At 32.6% G+C, this 23,407-nt stretch overlaps 2 protein-coding genes across 2 annotated transcripts; both read right to left on the reverse strand.

Annotated features, from left to right (window-relative positions):
• Positions 1-380: 380 nt before the first annotated feature.
• Positions 381-6,795, reverse strand: LOC122589512 (squamosa promoter-binding-like protein 14). Its single transcript, XM_043761812.1, has 11 exons — positions 6,541-6,795; positions 5,497-6,180; positions 4,689-4,882; positions 3,772-4,604; positions 3,611-3,685; positions 3,176-3,283; positions 2,975-3,092; positions 2,548-2,683; positions 2,321-2,459; positions 1,415-1,960; positions 381-1,203 (listed from the first exon to the last, which is right to left on the reverse strand). Exons 2-11 carry the CDS (start codon positions 6,156-6,158, stop codon positions 772-774), a joined length of 3,243 nt encoding a protein of 1,080 aa, XP_043617747.1. The 5' UTR covers positions 6,159-6,180; positions 6,541-6,795; the 3' UTR covers positions 381-771.
• Positions 6,796-15,455: 8,660 nt separating this feature from the next.
• Positions 15,456-19,050, reverse strand: LOC122588067 (golgin IMH1-like). The gene is made up of 6 exons (XM_043760212.1): positions 17,842-19,050; positions 17,588-17,749; positions 17,330-17,485; positions 17,044-17,238; positions 16,248-16,751; positions 15,456-15,707 (listed from the first exon to the last, which is right to left on the reverse strand). Exons 1-6 carry the CDS (start codon positions 19,048-19,050, stop codon positions 15,456-15,458), a joined length of 2,478 nt encoding a protein of 825 aa, XP_043616147.1.
• Between the last annotated feature and the right edge of the window lie 4,357 nt (positions 19,051-23,407).

The following is a 23,407-nucleotide window of genomic DNA, read 5'->3' on the forward strand; positions in this document are numbered from 1 at the left end:
TTATACTATAAAACACTATATACTCCAGTGTTTGGCTACTCGACTGTTGACCACTCGTTTTTTGGTCGAAAGTTTCAACGGTGAGAATTGGGTACATCTGAAGACAAGGAGCCAAAACATGTCATTTAGGTACAAGGTAGGCTGATTCAAATACCATGTCTACTTTGTTATTGAACTTTTCTTAGTAAAATATACATACATATAATTAGATCACAAAGGGTATATCTTTACAATAACTTAAAATACACAAGGCTCAGTTTCCCTTTTAGCCATTTTCTTTTTCACTCATCTGTAATTCCGTATTACACCACCTTAATCGATCAAATCATAAGCAAACCGGTCTGATTTACCGCTTCTATTCAGTACTCATGACTAAAAAATGATATAAGAAAGTCTATTAAGCAAAAAACAAGATACAGCTACATATACGATCCTTTCCATTTGCCAAACAATATACAAAAAACAAGACGCAAACACTATTTTCTATTAGGAACTTACATATTTAAAGAAACCGCTACTAGTAACAAGTCAGCCACGGTCAATAACATCAACCAGACAACCACCACCGACCACCTGTCTGTTTTATGTTTCAAGTCACCGTTCGGTTTTGAACGAAAACCTAAATCTAAAAGCTCAATGCAGGCGAAGGACACGTTTCATCTAAAGAATGTTACACCGGTCAATGATCCCGTTTTGCTTATTCACCTTTCCAAAAGTTAAATTATGATTTTTACCATAACTCATCCTACTTATTCTTTTTTGGTGCATGCATTACATCGAACCAAAGTTCAAATTCTCCCACTTAAAGGGCGCAACAAGGCCAATATCTGGGGCCCCACGAAGAAACAGACATACACATACACACACAGCAGCTATGGCAAGCATCGAGTGTATGTAAGGTCGATGAAGCAACCCTTGTGAGCCAGGAATCCTTCTGGGGTGTTTTGCAGCCACCACTGCACATCTTGAACAAGCTTTTGGGGCAGGATCGTCCCTTATTCTGAAACTAAGTTCTTGGTGATCCCCGTTTCTTGTTTGCATCTCTATCTCATTGGAAATCCGTACAGAAACTTGGCCGGCTATTCTATCTGTAAGCTTCCGGGCCACTAGCATGTTGTATGAATTGTTATTCCTCATAGATGCATATGCAAATGGAGTCAGACCGTTTACATCTACTGAAGAATTCCAGCTTAGCAGGCCAATCTGCACTTGCAAATAAAAGAAGATTAAAACAGGGTAAGACTGACCCGCACACCAATTGGACCCAACCTTTAACTTTTTAATATAAAATATTAGTGTGAATCATTAGAATTCCAAGCATCTTTTAACCCTTTCAAATAATCATCTTTTTAGGCAATATGTCCCGACTATTCTTTAACTAAAAGAGCACAAACAATAGTATATGGAGCCATACCTCCTGTGGGTCACTGGTTAAAGCATCAACTATGTCATCCGAATCAGATGTGGAAGCAGCCAAATGCAAGGGTGTGATACCGCCAGGTCCAGCAAGGTTTGGCGGGAAAACATACTTTCTGGATGTCTTTTCAGAATCAAGAACTGAATATTGTATGAGCAAGTCAACCATTTTCTTGCACCTCCTTTTAACAGCCCTGTTTAAAAGGTTAACCCCAGACAGCATCTCCAGAGAGGACTCGTCATCAAATATACCCGACCCTTTTTGAAGTAGAATTCCCAAGAGTGTTTGCACCAATAAACATAAATCTTTTTCCACTGAGAATACAAGCAGGAACTTGAATCTTGCAAGGCTATAACTAGAATCCCCTTCCTTCTTCTGGAATAACCATCCAAGCTCGTTCAAGAAGTGTAGAGTGTCCTTCATCGAAGTTAAATGACCGTTTGAAAAGTCTCCAAATTCAGCCTCAAGAAGCCTCAATTCTTGGCAGAGAGGAGCATTGGCTATAATTATAGGAAAGCTGCTACCTCTTAAACCATTTTCAACCTGTTTAAGATTCATCAGGTTACAATTCAATGTTTTACAAAGCAAAACTTATAGAAGGCTGAAGATAAGGGCAGGTTGCGTAACAGGTCAGAACAAGTAATCTATGAGCAGGTCGAGTAAGGTTTAGCTGACACGAAACACTGTTCAACGGTTCTTTATTTTAAAGATAATTAGTTTAATTTTTAATAATAATATTTAAAAGACGCAAAAAAGGTACACATTGAGCAGCTTTCATACATTTCCGTTTTGGGTCTTTTTGTTTTACTTATATCTATCGATAAACTACATGCTTTAATAATCGATTCATAAGTAAATGGCCTCCTCTGATGAAGGTCAAGTACTCTTTAAGCGGATACATACCTCAATGAAACATCGACCAAGTGCACTAGGTGCACATATATTAAAGCTACATGTACTTATTTCCTCATATGAAGATTCATGTATGGTTGATTCAGTTGCTTCTTCCAGCATACATCCATCAGAATGTGTGCAGTAGATCCTGCAATATGACATGTTAACATTCATTGTCTTCGTGAAACAACATTAATAAAAATACTGCAAAGGATAAAGGAAAAGAAATTACATACTTGGTGCCAGGTGTCCTTAGATTCCGGCCTCTTAGAAGAAGAGAAGTCTCCTTTCCAGCCACAACAGCCAAAGGAGAGATGGAAATTAACTGTGGAATACTCCATGCTTTCAAGGATTTAAACAAATAGACTTTCCCTGATGTATCATAATAATAAACAAATGTCAACATGTCAGATTGTAGAGAAAAACAAAAAGCTAGAGGTGACAATTTGACCCATTCACCTATGAATAGGTTAGCTTGAAAATACTTTTATTAGAATACATCTAGTAATGAGCAAAATTATATGACAGTAAAGTTGTTGACAGACAAACTTCACCTATACAAATTACCCATTATGATACATGGATACATCACCAGAATTAATGAATTACCACAATATAGTATCACATCTAGACAACAAAATAAGTTAAGAAAACATGACTCACCATCCTTATGTGATGCTATTTGCTTCTCGGTATGTGCTAAGAATCTTCCAGATTCCCAAAAGTCTGTACCTGAATCTTGCAAAAGAGCATTGATATACTGTAGAAAGTTTCCTTCAAGCTGCACGAAAAACCACAGGCACACTGCAAATGCTTAATAAAAGTTTTAGGAAGGGAAGACAACTGCTAAAATAACTTACTCACTTGATCCCAAAAAGATGACGGCATGGATAAATATATAGAGAGAACTACACAACCAGGCCTTATGTATCCTTCCATCTCTGATGGACTTTGAGAAAGCCAGTTGTAGACCTGAAAACCAAATAATTTAGACCATCTTTATTCAGCTCTATGTAAATGAGGGTAAGAACATTAGCAGCTCATACAAAGGGGTGGAAATTTCGGTCCAGTAACTTATGACATGTGTACCATACGGGTTAACAAAATAAGCTAAAAAGCTTGGTATAAGGTAACCCAAGCACTCTCCTAGACTAAAAAGTGTTCCAGGTCCACTCAACCTCCCCATTTACCCGAATCTAATTTATTTATTTTTTTAAGTTGTTACTCACCCCCCACCCCCCAAAAAGAAGAAGCAAAAAGACAAATTGCCACCTCTACCGAACGTAAGTAAAACTTCACCTGTGTGCGCAGAGAACCAGGTAAATGACTTGGATCCTTGTCGAAGAGCTTAAATAGTATTCTCCCAGTACGATCCTATAAAATTCCAATTGTATCCATTTAGACATCCGCGTGTAAAATATTGTGAGTTTTTAAACCCTACATAACTAATATGTAACAACCTGGGGATCAGAATTCAAACTGGAAGGCGATTGATCAGATCCAGAAGAAGATGTGTACCCAGCTCGGTAAGGTGAACTTTGAATGGAAATATTATCATTTCCATTCAGGCCTCCAAAAAGCTCAAGGGACATGGTGGTTGTGCCGCCATTTTGGCGTCTGCTAGATTTGACATTTGCAGTCTCCTCACCACTGGTTGACATACTCTCGGGCTTCATTCTTTCTCTCGAAGCTTTTGTTGGGAAAAGCCTTTGTACAACAGGTGGGGAAGATGATGGTGAGTGATCTTCCGTTGGATTGCTGCTGTCAGATGAGAAATACTTCCTGCTTGACGCTAATTTAGGTGGGCTATCATCCTCGGGTGAAGAACTAAATAACTGTAACTGTAAGTTAACTGGAGTGTCCAAAACTTGGCAATCTGAATCTTCACCACGGGACTGGAAGCTTGTACTGCTTCTCTCTCCTCCCGAATGTACCTCTGTTGCAGGTTGTTTGGGCATATTGAGAACCATGGTTTGGTCATGGTAACCGGAGTTAGTTTTATCAGCCTCAATTACCTGATTCCTGTTTTGGAACAAGGTTTCAGGGGCAGGTGCACCCACAGAGCCGGAAAGACCACCAAGCAAGTCCATAGTTGATGAGCCAGTTTTCATGTTAACTTTTTGACTTTCGGAAGGTGCTTTCTCTTGGTCAACATTATTTAACTTTCCAGGAGACGGTAGCTTTGACCCATTATCAACCGGAACAGGCAAAGAGTTTATTCTGTTAATGATCTGCATAAGCTGATCCTTATTAGGTAATGGCGAAGAGCTTTTAGTGACATCCTCAGCTTTCCCTAATATAGAAATTACAAATATTACAATTAATGACAGACTGAACAGAAAATAATGGAAGGATAAAAAGCGTTATTTAATAATACCTTGAGCACGAGCTAAAACTGTTAGCAAGTTAACAATATCCATTTCCCCGTTGTTACTTTTATCACCATTTCCGGGGAGTGACAACTGTGAAGCAACATCCTCTGGCTGTGTTTTTCTTCTTCTCCTGTTGTGACCAGCAAGCCTACGTCTACAGCTACGCTTCCCCTCGTCAAACTCGGAAAGAGGGTGAAACCTATAAACATAAAGATGTGTTTATCATAGTGCATCTCCTAGAAGGAATTTGATTACAGACCTCCTAGTATTTATGTGCTAGTTTGGAAGAGTGATGGGTGATTTTAAATGATCATAGGTAGTAAATCAGCTGTAATAAATGGAATCTGAAAGATAGTTACTTGATACTTTTTTGTTCCTCAAAGTCTAATATCAGATGATCGAGTGTTTGGTAATGACTATTTGAATTATGAAGAGACAAATGGCCAAAAAAAATGTAAAGAGAAAAGAGAAATAATTAGTGAACGACGTTAAAGTGCCTTAAATTAGGCTAATAGGGGTAGATACATCATATAGCTTATCCTTGAATGAACAGTTTGCTTGCCACGTGTATAAAGCTGATAATGAAGGGATTGGGTATTGTTGTTTAGTTGTTGTGTATGAAGCTAATAATGGTGAGACTCTCATAAGCAAAATCTGTTTATCCAAACATTAAAAACTTAAAACTGATTTCCAAAAAGTAAATCCAAAAATCCCCCTTGTGAGTAAATTTTGATTATACAATAACTCCTCTAAAAATGTGAAAACTAAGATTATGATAGATATCATGATAAAATTAAATCAACAAAGTCAAACCTGCTACATTGTTGACAAAATCTTTGCATTTGTGTTCCAACCAACGCTTTTACAGCTTTGCTATGAAGCTCACAGACCTTGTGACGTCGATGATAATCTTTAGCCGCTGACAAATCTTCTTTACAGTTGTCAACCTGACACATTGGATAATTACCACCGCCTCCACCACTGCCCGGTGATCCAGATCGGACCCTCTTACTAGGTCTGGTTACTGGCTCCTCAACAGAACCCAAACCTCCACCACCAAGCTGTAACAAAAGCTGTGCATCTTCTTCCATTACCTTACCCGGGCTCTTCTTTAAGACATCAGAGTTAACCGTATTAACCTCAGACTGTTGTTGCTGCTTCCGCTGTTGCTGTTGTGGTTGTGTTTCTCGTGATTCCTTAGAAATCTCCATCCTATCCAATGGTTTCGCCACAAGTTTCGAACTATCCCATTCCCAATTCTTTGGATTCCAACTTTTTCTAGACTCGTCTAAACTGGGAACTAACCTCTGAAGATACTGTTGTTGTTGCTGCTGCTGCTGCTGTTGCATATAACTTACATTCGGAAACGGTAAACTACGCTTCTTAACCGTCGGATGAGCATCGGAATACCTTCCGGGACCCATCTTGTTATACATATATATAGGAGGAGCTACTTGAGTACCAGCCTCTTCCATTTAGTCCACAAATTAAATTCTCCTATAAAAAAAAAAATCCAAACCCTCACAAAAATCATTTGCTAAACAATAAAACCACAAAAACCCTAAAATGATCCCATCAAAATCCTATTATTTTTCACTTTTTCCCCATTTCTTCACAAAATATGTATACAAATTCTACACATAACTTTTTATAAAACAATAAATAAATCAAAACAACCAATTATTTTATTCCAAAAACTGAATCAAATCACCTAGTATAACAAAATCTAAATCCAATTGTTTCTAATAAATATTTTTTTCTACAAGAATCTCGAAACTAGCTACATGGGTATACAAATAAAATCAATAAAAACAAAAAAGGAACAAACTTTATAACAAAAAATCAAAATAAACTAACCTTTCAGGAGTTCATAACAACCCCAGATGAGAATTTTTAGTGAAGACTTTTAACAAACAGGTGGTGTGCAGATCTATCTAAAATCTTGAACAGGGGTTTTTCTTAGATCTGAAAATATATAGACACACAGAAAAATATATAGAGAGAGATAGATATAGAAATATAGATATAGATCTGAAAGGAAGAAAGAAAGATAAAAAAGATGGGAAAAGGGTGGTGGAGTCAATTGGAAGGTGGAGTCGTACGATAGTATAGAATGAAAGGAATGGTTTTTCGTTTTTATTTTTGTGTTTATAATTTTTGTATTATTAGTATATATTAGTCTTTATTTTTATTTATTTTATATGTAAAAAGTACATAGTAAAAAAAAAGTGTGTTTTTCCCACCAGAGTGTTTTACAGGGAAGATGATGATGACGTGTGAGTGGTGGTACAAAACCCTACTTGCCCACCTTCTCGGAAAAACCCCTCTTTTTAACATGTTGAGAACAAATTAGTTAATTATTTAAGGTTGTGTTTTATTATGGAAAGATTTTGTAGTTTTCTGATTTTCTTTCAAGAGAATGGAAATAATCTTTGAAATATTTTGAAATAGAAAATAACATATCAATTTTTAAGATTTTTCGTATAATTTTCTCAACAACCTAATCATCATGACACTAAATAATATTAAAGGATGTATTAAGGATGAAAATTTGTTGAATTATATTTATCATGTAATCAAGTTATTAGAATGACATATAATTTCCTTTCAAAAAGCATTAAAAAAAATATATAGATTCAAACCTTTTTATTTTAATATAGAAATGATAGTTTTTTATAACAAAACATATCATCGTATATAGCTTTTGAGAAATTGTATGAAATTCGTTTTTAATATTAAAAATCTACATAGCCTATTTTTCAACGAGGTTAAGTGAACGTAATATAGTCTTTTTGTATTGTATTACTAGTCCTAATACCCGTATAATGTATGATAGCTATATAGATTGTATCATAAAGAAATTCGAATATGCCTCATACATGATTCGTGAGTATAAAATAACTTGTGCTTAAAGTAAATCGATGATCGAAGATAAATTATAATGAACAATTTTGATAAATATAATATATGTTTAGTTAGAATTTTGGATTTACCTTAAATTTTTAGAACCACATCAAAATCGGAACTTGTAAGCATAATTGATGATAACAAATAGCCTTGTGATTTCGGATCATAAACTCAAATTTTTTATGTCTTCATGTTAATAACTTAATATAATTAATAGAAATAATAGTATTTGAAGAATTGAGAAAGGAAAATAGACAATCTATTAATGAGAAAAAGATCAATCAAATAATGTTATAATATCTTTTGTATTAATAAGTCAATAGTTGGAGTTTAAGTCTAAGTCTAATAAGAAAATTGAATTTTTATACAACTAAAAAAGCTAATTTAACAAAAAAAATTAATTAAAAAGACACATGTCGATCAAGTATTACGCCACGTGTCGTTTCAAAATTATGTCAATCCTGTTTTAGTTTATTGATGAATATTATGAAACTACTTAAAGTTGTGTAACTTTTCAACTTCATATTTTTTTCGTCTTCTTATCATTTGTTTTGTTTTATTTCTCCGTTATTTTTGATATCTTGTTTTATTATGAGAGGAGGATGCTAGCAATGGGTAAGATATGGATTTAGGCATCACCTTTACCTTGTGGCAACACCGCCACCAAAGTCGAGGCTTGAGTGAGGTATATATTAGGGGATGAGGAAAAGACGGCCGAGAGACTGGGTGTAAACGAGCCGAGCCGAGCTCGATACTGCCAAGCTCGAGCTCGATCGAACTTTATTGTTTATGCTCGAGCTCGGCTCACAATGTTTTAAAAAAAGCTCGAGCTCGGCTCGTTTGTCAAAAAAAACTCTACAAATTTGAGCTCGGTAAGTTAACTAAGCTCGATTATCAAAAGTTCGTGAAAAAAGCTCGATAGTCTAATATGCATATATATTATATATTATTATATTATATATGAAAGCTCGTTTAGGCTCGCGAGTTTATTCGAGTTATGTATTCGAAGTTCGAGCTCGAGCTTGATTAGTAAACGAGTCAATAATTAAACTCGAATTCGACTCGAGCTCGTTTAGGCTCGGCTCGAAACGATCTTTTTCCGAATTGAATTCGAATAATTTGCGAGCAGGATTGACTCATTTACACCCTACAAGAGAGGCATGACCAAATGGTATAGAAAACGTCAATGATATGGAGAGAAAGGATGCGGGTTTTAAATATGATTAAATTGTTTTTAATTGAATGGGGCATGAGATTATGATTGTCATTGGTTAGACATTTTGAGGCATGGAAGATACATATAATAAGATGATCGAATATTATTGGTGATGGTGAGGCATGAGAGAAACATAAAGTCACGACTGGCATCATCTTAAATATTTAACTTATCAATGATCTGTCGAAACTCTTTAACCTTAACACACATAGATCTTCAAAGATTGAAGGTGTTTGTGGCTACAAGTTTCCAACATTTGGCCATCAAATTATCATTTCCTTTTTGATTTTTGGTTCAATTTTTGCTCATCCCTACTCCTTAATAAAAAATCAACTCTTTATTTATTTTTTTTTACCACTATTACTGTCGCATGGTGCAGACATAAGTATAATCTTAATTTGTGTTCTAACAACACGTAAAAAATATCAGATATAATAAATGAATAAATAACCATTAAATTTTGGAAAATGAAATGGAATTAATTACTTTGATCTAATAATTTAATAATAAATACAACGTAATATAATGGTTTTTAGATATTTTGCAATCTTTTTTTTAAAGGCAGAATAAGTGACGTCACCCCATGAAATTGATGTGTAGTTCGAATCTTGCTAATGTCCCAAAAGGGTTTGCTATCTATGTCTTGAATGAGTATGACATTACAAAAGCTCGATCTTAAAAAAATTTTGACAAGATAAAAATCCTTGACTTATATGGATGAAAACCCTTAAAGGGGAAACACTAACCAATGACCAAGACCCTAATTGTTACTCATTTTGATTCGATTGAACGTACGTTCAATAAGTACTAAATTTAAGTTTATTAAATAAATGTTTGCTAATTATTATAGTACGAATAATAATAGTCAAACACTTTAGTTAAATTGAACAAAAGAGAAAAGGGTCGGTTGTGGGCAAATAGGTCTTTCATTACCAAACTAAAAGCAAAGGCACATTGTTGAACATGTACAATGCATTTGTGGACATGTGCAATGTCACCTTCATGTCTCCACAACACTCATTACTCGTCTTTCTTTGTCTCTCTTTAATAATAAATTACCTTTATACATGGTTAACTAGCGTTAATGTCCGTATAATTTAACGAGCATAATACTCGCGCGTTGCAGCGGCTAAAAGGTGATGAAAGACGGTGGTGGAGATCGAGGGAGGCGGTGGAGGAGGGCGGCGGCGAAGGGTGATAAAAGGTCGATGAGAGCGTGTAATGATTAGAGACAATGTGGGAAAAGATGTATATAAAGGTTTTATGTATAAGTAGGGGTATTTTAGGAAGAAAAAAAATGCTTAATTTTAAGAAATCTAATACTCTTTATAAGGGAGTATAGAAGTATAGATATAGAAGTAGACTATATATATACGATCTGGTTTAATTAGAGTGCTCCCTATGTTTTCATTATAAACTCATCCTCAGTTTGTTATTGCTTTGATGATAATGAGACAATATTACTAGAGATGACTAATTATTAACTCATTGGTTTAATGAGTGAAAAAGCAAAAGGTTTTTCGGGTGAATTTTTTTATTGAATTCAAGGCATCTTCAATGGTAGTTTTTTAAAAGAAAATGTTAGATGAATCTCTTAAGGTTTTACTTAATGTGCATAAAAAAGTTGTACAATTCTATGTTAAATGTTGGCCCCCTGATTTTTATGGTAAGTATACAACTAATCAATGCATTTTAACGAAAGCCCTCGGAACTTTGTTTAGCAAAACCTTTTTTTAAAAACTATTTTGCCAGGTAGTTTTTTAAAAGTTATTTTGCCAGGTAGTTTTTTTAAAAATGCGTATAAAGTCTAGTGATTGGCTAATTATACATTAAGGTTACAAAAAATTATTTATTAGTTAGGTAGTGGTAAGGAGATTCATTTGATTTGATATTGATGTAATACTAATTACTCCGTACGAGATGGGTAACTCGCAATGCGGCAACAGGTGGTGCTAGTGATGGTGGTGGTAACGATGTGATTATTAATCTAAAAGTAATAGATGTAATGGTAGTGTAGTTATTTTATGGTTAAGAGATGTATATTTTGTAAATAACTTTATTAAAATTATTATAGAGATATTAGATGGAAATATTTAAATTAATTAATAAAGGAGATAAATAGTTTGGAAAAATATGGGTGTAAAATATTTTAAAAATATAACGGATAGATTTAATGTGTGAGTTAGAATATGTTAAAAATTAAGGATAGTTTGTTTAATAATATAATATAGATATAGATATAGATTTAGGAAAAAAAGGGTTTGGTGGTAGAGTACATTAAAAGGGTAAAATAAGGATTTCAAAGATAGAATGTTTAATTTGGAAAGGAATACCTTGTGTATATAGGGAATATAGATATGCTAAGAATGAATGGACCTTTTTATGTATACACTGTCAAATAAGTTTACTAAGAAGAAAGGTTATAAAATTTTAATTCCAAAAGGAAGATCCGAAGGCTATACAAAAGTTTGCTATTATAATTTATTTCATTATAGAACTAGCCATTTAAATTACTCTCTATATAATTTTCAGTGGGTTGGTGGCTTATTTGGGTTTCATCTAACCAGAATCGAAAATGACGAGTGACATAATTATTGTTTCACTAGCCTTGTATCAGCATAAAGTAACGCTAACAACGATAACGACTAAGCTATTATGATTTTTAGCATTTTTTAAAAGAATCTTTGGCTAATTTTAATGAATTTTATAAATTTATGGCAATTTTAGTAGTTTGTCTTTTTCATTTAGTTGTACAACTCTATAAATTGTATTGGTAGGAAAATGTTTCAAAAGTTTCAAGTTTGTTACATTTATCAGTATCTCATATTTATATAACCGGCCGTAGCACCAATAAAAAATACATTATTTTTTAAAAAGTTTGAACTATATGAATTTTGTGAACTCGTAGCCCCAGGTACCCCTAATTTCTATGTATTTATGCCTTTCTTAGACATGTGTGGTTCTAGTGCATTCTATGATAAAAGTTTCAAATAAAAAAAGTATCTTTAGAAAATGTTAAGGCGCATTTAATTGTAGAAAATATATTCTAGTTTTTCATTTCTAATTCTTTAGAAAATAAAAGGAATTTTTCATCTCTTGGAAAACAAATGAAAACTTTGGAAAAAAAAAGTATTATAATATATTTGGTTAAGTGGGAGGTTTGGGGTCGGGTTGGGGCAGGGGGTGAGGGGGGCATGGGCGGGGGCGTATGTGAGAGTTAATGTAAATTGAGATTTTTAAAATTTAGAAAATAGAAAATGAAAATTGGAAAATATAAATAGAGAAGTGGAAAACCATGTTTTATGTTTTCTTGAAAAACAGTTGTGGAAAACTATGATTTGAACAAGTTTCTTGTTTTCTTATTGGAAAATAAAAATAAAAAATAAGGGTGCTTTCTCAAACTAAACGTGCATTTAATTTGTTTAAAATATATAATAAGTTTAAAAATTGTATCTTAGTTGTTCTAAATCCTGTATCTTTAAAAATATTGCATTAAATGGAAAAAAGAATATTAATGAATTGGAATTATCATCAAAACATATGGTTTAATTAGATGACAAGTCACCAATTAAAAATTAAAGGTCTTTCTTTCAAGTTTTAATGATAAGAGAGATAATTGATAAAAAAAAAAAAAATAACTTTAAAACTTAAAGATAAATGTTATAAATAATTATCATTGATAAATTAATTACAAGTATAATTTTAAAACTTACCCGCACAATGCGGCGACAACAACGGGTAGAACCGATGTTGGTGACCTAGCGATGCGTTTATTAATTTAAAAGTAATTGATTTATAGGGATAATGTAAAAATAGTTAATTTTATTACAGTTACTATAAGTATATTAGGCAGAGATTTTTAAATTAGTTAATAAAAGAAAGGGGTAATTTAAGTATTTCAAAGACTGAAAGTTAAAAATGAAAAAAGTGTTGTTTGATTTATAAGGGAGTATAAATGAATGTTGATAGTAAGAGGGGGAAGGGGTAAGATGTTTTATATATTACGAGAAGGGTACCCGCGCAATATAGCGGCAGTGACGGAGACAGATGGTGGTGGTGGCGGTGATGGCAGTGTCGGTGTAGTTATTCATGTAAAAGTAAATGATGTAAATGCGATAGTGTAGTTAACTTTAGGGTTAGGGGTGCATGTTGTAAAAATTTTTATTAATTAAAGATTATAATAGATATATTAGGTGAAAATATATTAATTGTTTAATAATTGAGAGTTAGTTTGATAGATAGAGTTAGAATATATTTTAGAGATATTTTGGGTTGTGGGAGTTAAAAATGTGTTAAAAGTTAATGATATTTTAAATTTTTTAGAGATAAAAAGTTAAAAAAAAAGAAAGATAGTTTGTTTTATAAAAGAATAAAGATAATAAAAATAATATAAAAGAAATATATATTATGTTTTTTTTTAACGTTCGCTTTTTGCCTACTGGCACTTGTTGGAAATTTTTTTTTTCTAACTTGTTTTAATATCTATATTTACACTCTATTATAAAACAAACCACCCTTTCATTTTTTAACTTTATATCTTTAAAATATCTAAAGTACCCTTAATTTTCAACACATTCCTAACTCACATACTAAATCTACCTAATATATTCCTAAAATAATTTCCAACCGTATTTATTCAAACTATTTATCACCTTTATTCATTAATTTAAATATTTTTACCTAATATCTATATAATACTCTTAATAAAATTATTTACAAAAGATATCCTCAACCATAAAATAAATATACTACTATTTACATCAATTAATTTTAAATTAATAACGACATCATTACCGCTACCATCATTATCAGCACCCGTTGTTGTCACTGCCGTCGTAGTGTGCAGATAATCATCCCATATTGGTATATATTTGTGTCGTTTTTGTTTGTGTATGTCAATAAGAAGATGGTGGAGGGATGATGAACGAAATTTGCCATATTGTGAAACTAAAATTCATAATCATCATCATGTATTCATGTGGCTAGGGATTAGGGATGAACAATATGGCTATTGCTTATTATATATAGGGGAAGAGAATATGAAGTTGTTAGGCATTTAAGTTGGGTGAAAAACCTCTCACATACTTTTTTTTAAACCATAAAAATCATGGGGGACTAAACATTTATTCAAAATATTAAAATATTGGTATGTGAGAGGTTTTTCACACACATTGGGTGCTTAACAACCCCATACTCACTTTTCTCATTTATAATATATACATTTTAAGGACAAGCTTAGCAATAGTAATGTTTTAATCTTTTAAATTTTTTCACCAAACTTTTATATATTTTATTTTTCTCATTAAATTCACTATTTAGATTTCACTTTTAACCCCCCAAATTTTCAAGCTTTTAATTTTACACCCCAATTTTTGATTTCTTATATTTATCTCTTGAAAGTTTCCTTTTTTAAAATTTTCACTTTAAACCTCCTAGGTTTCTTAGCAATAACTTTGACCACTTAATTTTTTGGATTTACTTACGGTTTCTCCACAACTTTTCGAATTCCTTTTTCTCGCCCTAAACTTTGTCCGTATTTATTCCTACTTTGCACCCACGGGTCTTCTGGGCTGTATTTTGACCACATGCTTCTTTCACTTACTTACATTTTTTTAAACTTATTTACAGTACGCCTAATATAAACCTTTAGGGGTTTTAACTTTTATCATTAAATTATTAGATTTTTCCAACCTTGGCCACCCATTTTTTTCTTTAACTTTCTACCATTCAGTAAACTTTGAGTGTTTTTAACTTTTACCATCAAATTTTTTGGTAATGCTAGATGTATGTTTGCACGATGCAATGATGATAGTGTTAGTAGGGGTGGTTTGGTGATAACCGCGAGTGGTGTAGACTATTTATTGTAAAGTTAATTGATGTAAAAGATGGTAATGAGTTTATTTATGCCTTATAAATAGACTTTTGCACCACTTTTAATTGTTTGTGTTGTATTTTTTCATATCTATAATATCCTTTTGTAATATACGTTTATCATTTATATGTATCAACGTTTTATACGCGTTGCAAAATTTATGCATTGTTAAGTTCTCCGGAGCTACGCCCAAATAAAAAACTAGTTGGTTGTTAAGTTTATGCATGAAAACATCAGGTTTTTCTTTTAAGTCGGACCAAAATCATCAATTTACTATGGTGAAAAACTATACATTTGTGGGTGTGGTAACACTTGAGCTATATGTTAAATCATTCCACTATAACTATAGGTATAAACATGTAGTACATGTATTAAAAGTAAAAGAAAACAAAATGTGTTTTTTCATTTATATAAGTGGGCAACCAATGCCAGCTTTTCAATTAAGAATAGTACCATTTGTTGGTCCCCAAAAACCCATTCACCATTTGTAAAAAAACTCACTGGTCTTTCAATTTTCAAATAGTATATAATAGCTTCTTAGGTACAAAAGAATCTTAGAATGTGGGAATATACTACCCATAAACAAAGCCACAGTTGTAACAAGGTTGGCAACTTACATTTTGTTCTGTTTAACCATATTTACAAACCACCCTTTATCTGTAACTTAATCAAAAAATAACCAAATAAAAATGGTGTTTAGTCTTTGCTTGTGTTTTTGATTTTTTCAGCTACTTAAGACTTCAATATTGCTAGCTCTAGATGTATAAGTATAACAAGTCAACAATGATAATAAGGATAGAATAGGACCCGCGACAATTGCCATCTTCCCCGAATGCTGCAGCCAGTTCTTAAAGTTCCTGAATTTCTGTGACACATAGATTTTCTGTTTAGCTTGTTTTGATACAAAATGGGCGTGCGTGGTTTGTCGACCTCGTTTGACTCTGCAAGGTCAACGTCATGAATGTTGCTGTCGTTGGCATCATGACATGGCCTCTTATTTTTCTTCTTTCTTAACCGCTTTAACCTTGCCTGCACAAATTTAAGATTAGTAAAAAACTTATCCATTTTGACTAGTTACCCAACGATATGCAGAAACACCATACCCGATATACATTGATGTGTATATTATATGGATCATATCTACATTATTTGATATGTTGCAATAGGTGCATTTACATATGCCCATATATACAACATTAGAACAAAAAAATGAAATAGGTAAGTTACATACAAGTCTTATTCCAATCATGCTGCTCCTTTGACTTAGTGTGTCCATGTTAGTCTCAATTGTTACTAGATATTCTTATGATTGTCTTTTACTCTTTTAAGATACTAAGCATAATTTTATATATGTTTTAGACTATTTTAAATTGTGAGTTTCTTTTTTGGTATTGATACAGGTGAGTTCATGGTCAATAATTAGGGAACAAGGTCAACACCACATGGTAGACACTAGAAGTTGCGGTTTCAAGTCTAATAACCTACAAACAGATCAGTTTGTTTACTGTTTATCTCTAACGGGTCAAATGGTTAAGCTATACGATTACCGTTATAATAGTTAAAACATACCTTCTCTTTCCGCATAGCTTCCTTCTGATCATGTTGGTCAGCTTCCTTTTGAGCTCTTTGCTCAGCCGACGTTTGGGCCTTTTCAGCATTTCGTTTATTCGTCTCCACTTTCATGAATTCATCTAATTGACTTTGCTCTTTCAACTTGGTCTCAGTCTCTTCTGTCTTTAGTTCATCTGCTTTCCTTGATTCGTCGATATTTTCCATTTCTTGATTGTCTATCATCTCAGCAGAATTAGCAGGTTCCTTGCTTTTCATCATTTGTTTATTTTCCTCTGCCACCTCCTCCTTAGTTTGATCCTCTGAGTGCTTTTCTTCAACAAACGAAATCTGACTTTGTGTTTCTTCCATAAAAACTGTCGAAATTTGTTTAATTTCATCTTTTACAGGAACCGACTTGCCAGCAACTTCTTGGCTCAGAGGTCCATCCAGTGTATCCTGTTTTATACTTACGAACGTGCCAAGCTCTTCATTGGTCTTTAATCCATACATCAACTCTTCCACCTAATGTAAATAGTAACAAGTTAATCTCAAAAACATCACATATACATTTTTTTGCTTATGCTAATTTTCAATGTTCTTATAACAAGAACACTGAACAAAAAGTACTTTACTAGTTTACTTATCCAAGTTTTCTATTTATGTTACACAAATTTTTCTTTTCAACCTAAGTTATCAAACTTATTTTTGCCCCAAAAGGACTTACAGACTTGTTGAGAAAATAGTCAAATAAGTTCCCTTAATATATATTGATATATATAAAGGTTCGTTAAGGATATGTAAGATTTAAAAATACCTCACCGTCTAAACGATTCTTCAAACTATTTAGCTGCCAAAATGCTTGCTGGTGGATTGCTTCTGCAGCTATGAATTGGACTATTAGGACTTTTTCCATTGCAGAATCTTCCCGATAGCTTTTACTTGTAGCTTTAGTAACCAATTCAGCTTTTGAGACATCCTCCTTTAAGGTTTTCAGTTCCTTATTCAAACTCTTCATACCATAAAAAACATGTTAAGGTTGAGTCTTCAAATCATAACTATATTTATATAGAAGAACAATGTAACTAATTACGTATATATACCTTAAGGACCTCATGTATACGATCTTCAAGGTATAACGCTTGTTGAACTTCATCATAGCTTGCCATATATGAAGATAATTGATCACGAATGTCGTTCAACTGCTTTTTTATATGAACGAATGCTTTTTCATCGGTTGAATGCTTCACTTCAAATATCTGCTTCAAAACAAAAGCTCACTGTTAGCTACAATATCTAACTATATATCTGTGGTAGAAATTTGGCGCACGATAATAAACTAAAAGTAAGTTAAATCATACCTTGTTGTCAACCTCTCCTGCTGAAGTAGCTCTTTTAAGATTCTTGATGACACGTTGAACATAGTCTATTTCGTGTCGCTTTGATTTAACCATTTTCTTTGCAGCACTTATCTTCATGTTAGCAACATTGACTCCCTCGTTTTTACGAGCTCTCAAACTTTTCTGCTCAACAAAATATCAACTTAATCATATGAACAAATTAAAGCTCTAAATTTATGCTAAAATGTGAACTGCATTTTACTGCAGTTTTTTACCTTCATCTTTTCAACTTTATCTGATATTGCATCTCTTAACTTTGTTTTCTCATCAAGTTGAATTCGGGCTTTTTTAATCTGCTCATTGAGCTTTTCAATCTCAAAACTTGGAACCACTTTGAGTGCATTATAATTAATAACCACAAGATCGCCAACCCATTGAATTGCATCACCAACTCCTTGACCATCGAGTTGTGCTAAATTTGTAAGAGTTACATCAAGATTATTGTTGTTGCTTGTGGCGTCACATTTGGGCGTTTCAATCACCTCATGACTCGAGTCTTCCACCACAATATCCGTGTCACTAACCCTTTCATCTTCAAATCCTGCGACCGTATCATCTTCTTCAAGTATCCCACAAGTATTTACTTTCTCATTTTCTAGTAAATTTATAACAATCATGTCATGATTGTTGTTGCTTATGACAACACGTTTTTTAGGCGTTTCAATCACCTCATGACTCGAGTCTTCCACCATAGTATTCGTGTCACAAAACTTTTCACCGTCCTTGAATTCTACGGCCGCATCCTCAGTTGGAGCATCACTAGCCTTATCATCTTCAATTATCTCACAAGTCACTTTTTCGTCTTCTTTGTTTTCACCACATAGTGGTTCTGTCTCTTGGTTTAGATCTCCCAACCCGATATTTGTATCATCATCATTATCACCGAATGATCCAAACTTAATATTGAGTTTTGGGCAAACATATTCAGGAGGGAAGATAAATGTACTTTTCCCAAGTGATCCAAACTCGATTTCAATTTCAGGGCAGACAAACGTAGGAGGAAAGATTACCCTGCTTGGATACTGATCATTAACAAGAACCTCTTTACCTTGATCATCATCGGTTTCTATCTGTTCATAATCATCCGTACCTTCTCCATTCTCGTCTACTTCAAGATTTTCAACACTTCCCTCTAGTTCAATGTTTGTTTCAGTTGCATCAACGATCGAGACCTTGTTGATTGGTAGAGGGCATGAAATATCCCCCACGACCACAATCCAAGACTCCATATCATTATTATTATGATCATCGATCACCTTATGATCACGTTCAACACACGATTCAGTACTATTTTCTGAATTCCCCTCATTCGATGGCTCCTTTGATAGCTTTGGCTTCTCGGTATCTTTCTGATCATCAACAAGAGGAGGTGCGACAACAATGCAGTTAGTACCCCCTAGTCCGGGGCATGCAACAATCTCCATTCTTGAACGAGCACAATTTCTACAAGTTAATAATGAAAACAAAGATTTAATTCAAAATATATAGTATGTAAACATATATGCATGATGAAAAACATATAATAGATGCATGCATATATGATATCTACTCTTACGTACACCAAATAATATGTACATGTAACATGTTCAACTAAATAAAAAATGTAATAAAATCTTATAGTATAATAATGTATGTATATGCATATTTACTTACACAAAGTATTAAATTGTTATTGATTGATTGATGAAGCTCGTCGTCAAGATTTTGTTATGATATATGAATTTTATTTATACGAGTTAATTTGTGATATATGCATACTTTGATCAAGATGAGGATAAGGAAATTAAATGTGATATGATAGAGTTAGAGTGGAATACGAATTTATCGTTATTTTATTTTATTTGTGTAGTTAAAGTCTACTTTGATTTCTTATCCGATTATTATTATAAATTTAGTATAAGTGTATAACTATAAGTCTATTACTATAAATCATAAAAAAGAGTCCAACAATTACAGACTTCAGTGGATTTAAATATGTTGGGAATTTAAGTTCAAGTATTGGACTGAAGTCCAGTGGGCCTTGTTTACTATACCATCGTATCGTTTGGCATATACCACGTAGAATGTAGATTATTAAAATGTCACACGTGATATCTTAATTAGTCATGGTCAAGTCTTGAGAAAGTGTAAGAAATCACAACTTCAGAGTAAAAAAACCAGCAACCACCAGAAATCACACGATCTAGAATTATCATAAATGTTTGTTATATGAAAATAAGAGTTTGATTACAGAAAAATAAGAACAATAATCAACAATATGATGATTACTTAGAACATAAAATATAAGTGTTTGATGATATAAGTGTTTGAGAGAATAATAAGAGATGATATGATCGATCAATCAGAGAGTCTGAAAACCTAAAAGGGTATGTGGTTGTATATATACACCACGAGATTCCTCATACTCCATAATAGCCCTCCATCTTACAGTATCTTCACTTCTAGTCCTTGAACTTTAAATATCTTCAATCAGCTTAACTTCTTTCTCCAGAATAACACCATTAGTCCTTTTACCTACAAAAACACTTAACCAAATTGTTTAGAAGATAATTTTGTACCTTATAACAAAACGCAAAGAATAAAACGTGATTAATCTGATTGCAAAAAAAAAAATATTTTTTAAATAATATAATGCTATTATTCATTAATAAATAATATAGTCTAGGACTATGCATTTTTCATTTATAAATCCCTCCATGACTTGAATTTGGTAAGATCCAAGTTTAAATTTCAGTTAATCAGGATTTTTCCTAATACGCTGTTATGTTTTTGACGGATTATTAGGAGGTTTTCTTTTTATTAGGTACTAAACGAGAGGGTATTCTAGCGTGTACCTGGTTAAAATAACATAGTTTAAATCATCCGTTATGATATTCTATTTGCATCTTTAAAAATCATGTAATTGATTACATGAAACTATGAAAATTTATATTCTAAATCGGATCCCAATTGACTAGCATTGGATGCCAAGATTAATGGAGGTTGGAGGCTCTCGATGACAAATCACAATGGTAAAAAAGTGTAGTGATGTCATAAACGTCATTTTTTTTTTGAGACGAAATTAAATCTCTTGCTTTGTTGGTAAACGTGGTTGTTAATTAATTTAAAGCTACCTATTTAATCAAGTTGAAAGGTGATGATATAGTACCCTTTGTGATTGGATGAGATTTGAACTTTAAATTGGAAGGAGTGAAATGAGTAAATCAAGTCTTCTTTTTATTTGTTTTGTTTATTCAACAAATATGATCGGCGATTGGGTATAAATGAGTCAAGCTACTTGTAAGCTACACAAGTTTGACTCTTAAAAAATCGAAACCACCGTACCCAAGTCTAAACTATCTTGAGTTGAGTTTGAGCTTGATTTGTAGCCCAACTTTGTGTACAATCTACTTTTCATTTTAATGTAAGATCATGTAAAAAAGAATGATAAATGTTTTAAAATAAGTAATGTTTTCTTTTTATATAGTTTAAACAAGCAAACAGTGTGGTGTTTAATGTGTGACATGTTAGATATTTTAGTATAATTAAATTAATTTGTTTAATTAACCATTATAATCATAACATATTATATAGGTTTGAAGGTACGAAGTATATGTATATTTGAATTTATTATGACCTTAAAGGCTAAGAGATAAGGTCCGGGGCAATGGCACTAGGAGCAAGATCCAAAAGGCAGCCATTTAAGCATGCCATTTAGGAAATTAATGGGCCAAGAACATACAGACGTTCCACACAATTTTTCTTTCTAGTCATAATTTCTTATGGTTATTCTCTCAAACACACACAAACTGAAAGCTTTCAAGCGCTTTCATTGAATATTTTGTTATAGACCACTAAATTGATTCAATCTAAAAGTGGTTATCTTTAGAATTTCTATTTCATCCAATTATTTGTTCTTTTTACTGTATGATAAAAGTTATGCGTACATGGTAGTACGCAAAAATGAGGCAATGCTAATGTTACATCTGAGGTAGAGCTGACAATTTTTGACACGGACCTGTTAGCACGACACGACAAGACAAGACCTGGTTTTTTCGTGTTTCATGTTTGGCCTTAACGTGTTTTGTGTCTTAACAGGTCCGGACCTGTTAAGACACGATATGACACTATAAGACACGATAAGACAAGTAGTATATATATGGACATGTTAAAGACACGTTAAAGACCTGTTAAAGACACGTTAAAGACACGTTAAGACACGATAAGACACGTTAAGACACGATAAGATACGTTATCAGGTCCTTTAATAGGTCCCTTATCGTGTAACTTTTAACAGGTATCTTAACAGGTCCCTTATCATGTAACCTATTAAAAATCGTGTCGTGTTCGTGTTTGGAAAAACTGACACGATTAGCTATCGTGTCGTGTTCGTGTTTAACCCTATTGTATTTGTGTCTTATCGTGTCGTGTCGGACACGATATGCCAGCTCTAATATGAGGTTGTCTAAACTCCAAAGTCATGTTTATGATACATGATGTTATAGGATGATTGTTAAATGTGGTAAGAGCAAATAAACATATTACCTATAATTGCAAATATTAGATTAAACAAAATCTTTGTCTTTTAAAGTTCTCTTAAATTATAACCATCAAAACTTATTTTATAATAAGAACGGAAACTTGGAGAATGTGAAGTCCTAAAAATATTTTTTTACAGACGCGAATCGAATATTACAACGGGGATCTATATTATGTTGTCTTAACCGAGTTTACGAACTACAACAAAAATGTTAATTGCTCACATTTATTTCTTTGCATTTCTAAAAAGTGCGAAAAAATATGTTAATTTGTTCACATTTAAAATTGTATAAAAAAAAATTCACAGTTTGAAAAGTTATTCTTTTTTTACAAGTATAAATGTATAAACAAAATGTTCACATTTAAAAGTGTAAAGAAATGTCAAACATTTTCACACTTAAAAGTGTGAGATTTAATTTGTGACATTCAAATTCTTCGCACTTTCTCTTGTGAGGAAATTTGGTGTCACAAATTACTTCCACACTTTTAAGTGTGAACAATTATATATTTTTACACACTTGAAAATGTGAACTTTTTGTTTTTACATATATAATTGTGAAAACTTTTTGATTCTTTAACTTTATTCACACTTTTAAATGTGAGTTATTTTCACACATTTATAAGTGTGAACAAATTAACAACTTTTTAAATTTTTTTTAAAACAATGTGAAGAAATAAGTGTTAATAAATAACATATTTATCGTAGTGATATTAAAAAGCCCTCTCACCTAATACCTAGTAGAGAAAAAAAACCCATATTAATTCATCCGAAGGTACGACAATGATAAATATTGTATTGTCCCACCATGAGTCAAACCCAAATTTTTGTTGAAAGGATTTTCGTTTGCCTATTAACCCAATAACAAGTCCGAAAGATATATTGAAGATAATTTACACTTCTATGTAGCATTCATATATAAAAAGATCAAAATATTAAGTTCTAGCTAGACACTATAGAAAAAGTTTTGTTGTGTTAGCTTGATCTTGATCTTATGTTTTGGGTCATGCTAAAAATTAAAAAATTACCCGGCAAATGCACCATATATATATAGTTCCTGAGCTTGAGAGATTCTAAAGTAACCTATTCAATTTTGCGCATTATGTAATATATACACGAACACGAATGTTTGGAATGACTTTCAAAAAACCTTCTAATAATTCAACCTTATAAAAATACAATAACAATATTACTGAGGATGACAATTGGTATGGTATATTTAACACATGGAATTCAGTTATTTGTTCTTTCAATAACTTCAAATA

The sequence above is a fragment of the Erigeron canadensis genome, chromosome 2, assembly GCF_010389155.1.
Source record: "Erigeron canadensis isolate Cc75 chromosome 2, C_canadensis_v1, whole genome shotgun sequence".
NCBI lineage: Eukaryota > Viridiplantae > Streptophyta > Magnoliopsida > Asterales > Asteraceae > Erigeron > Erigeron canadensis.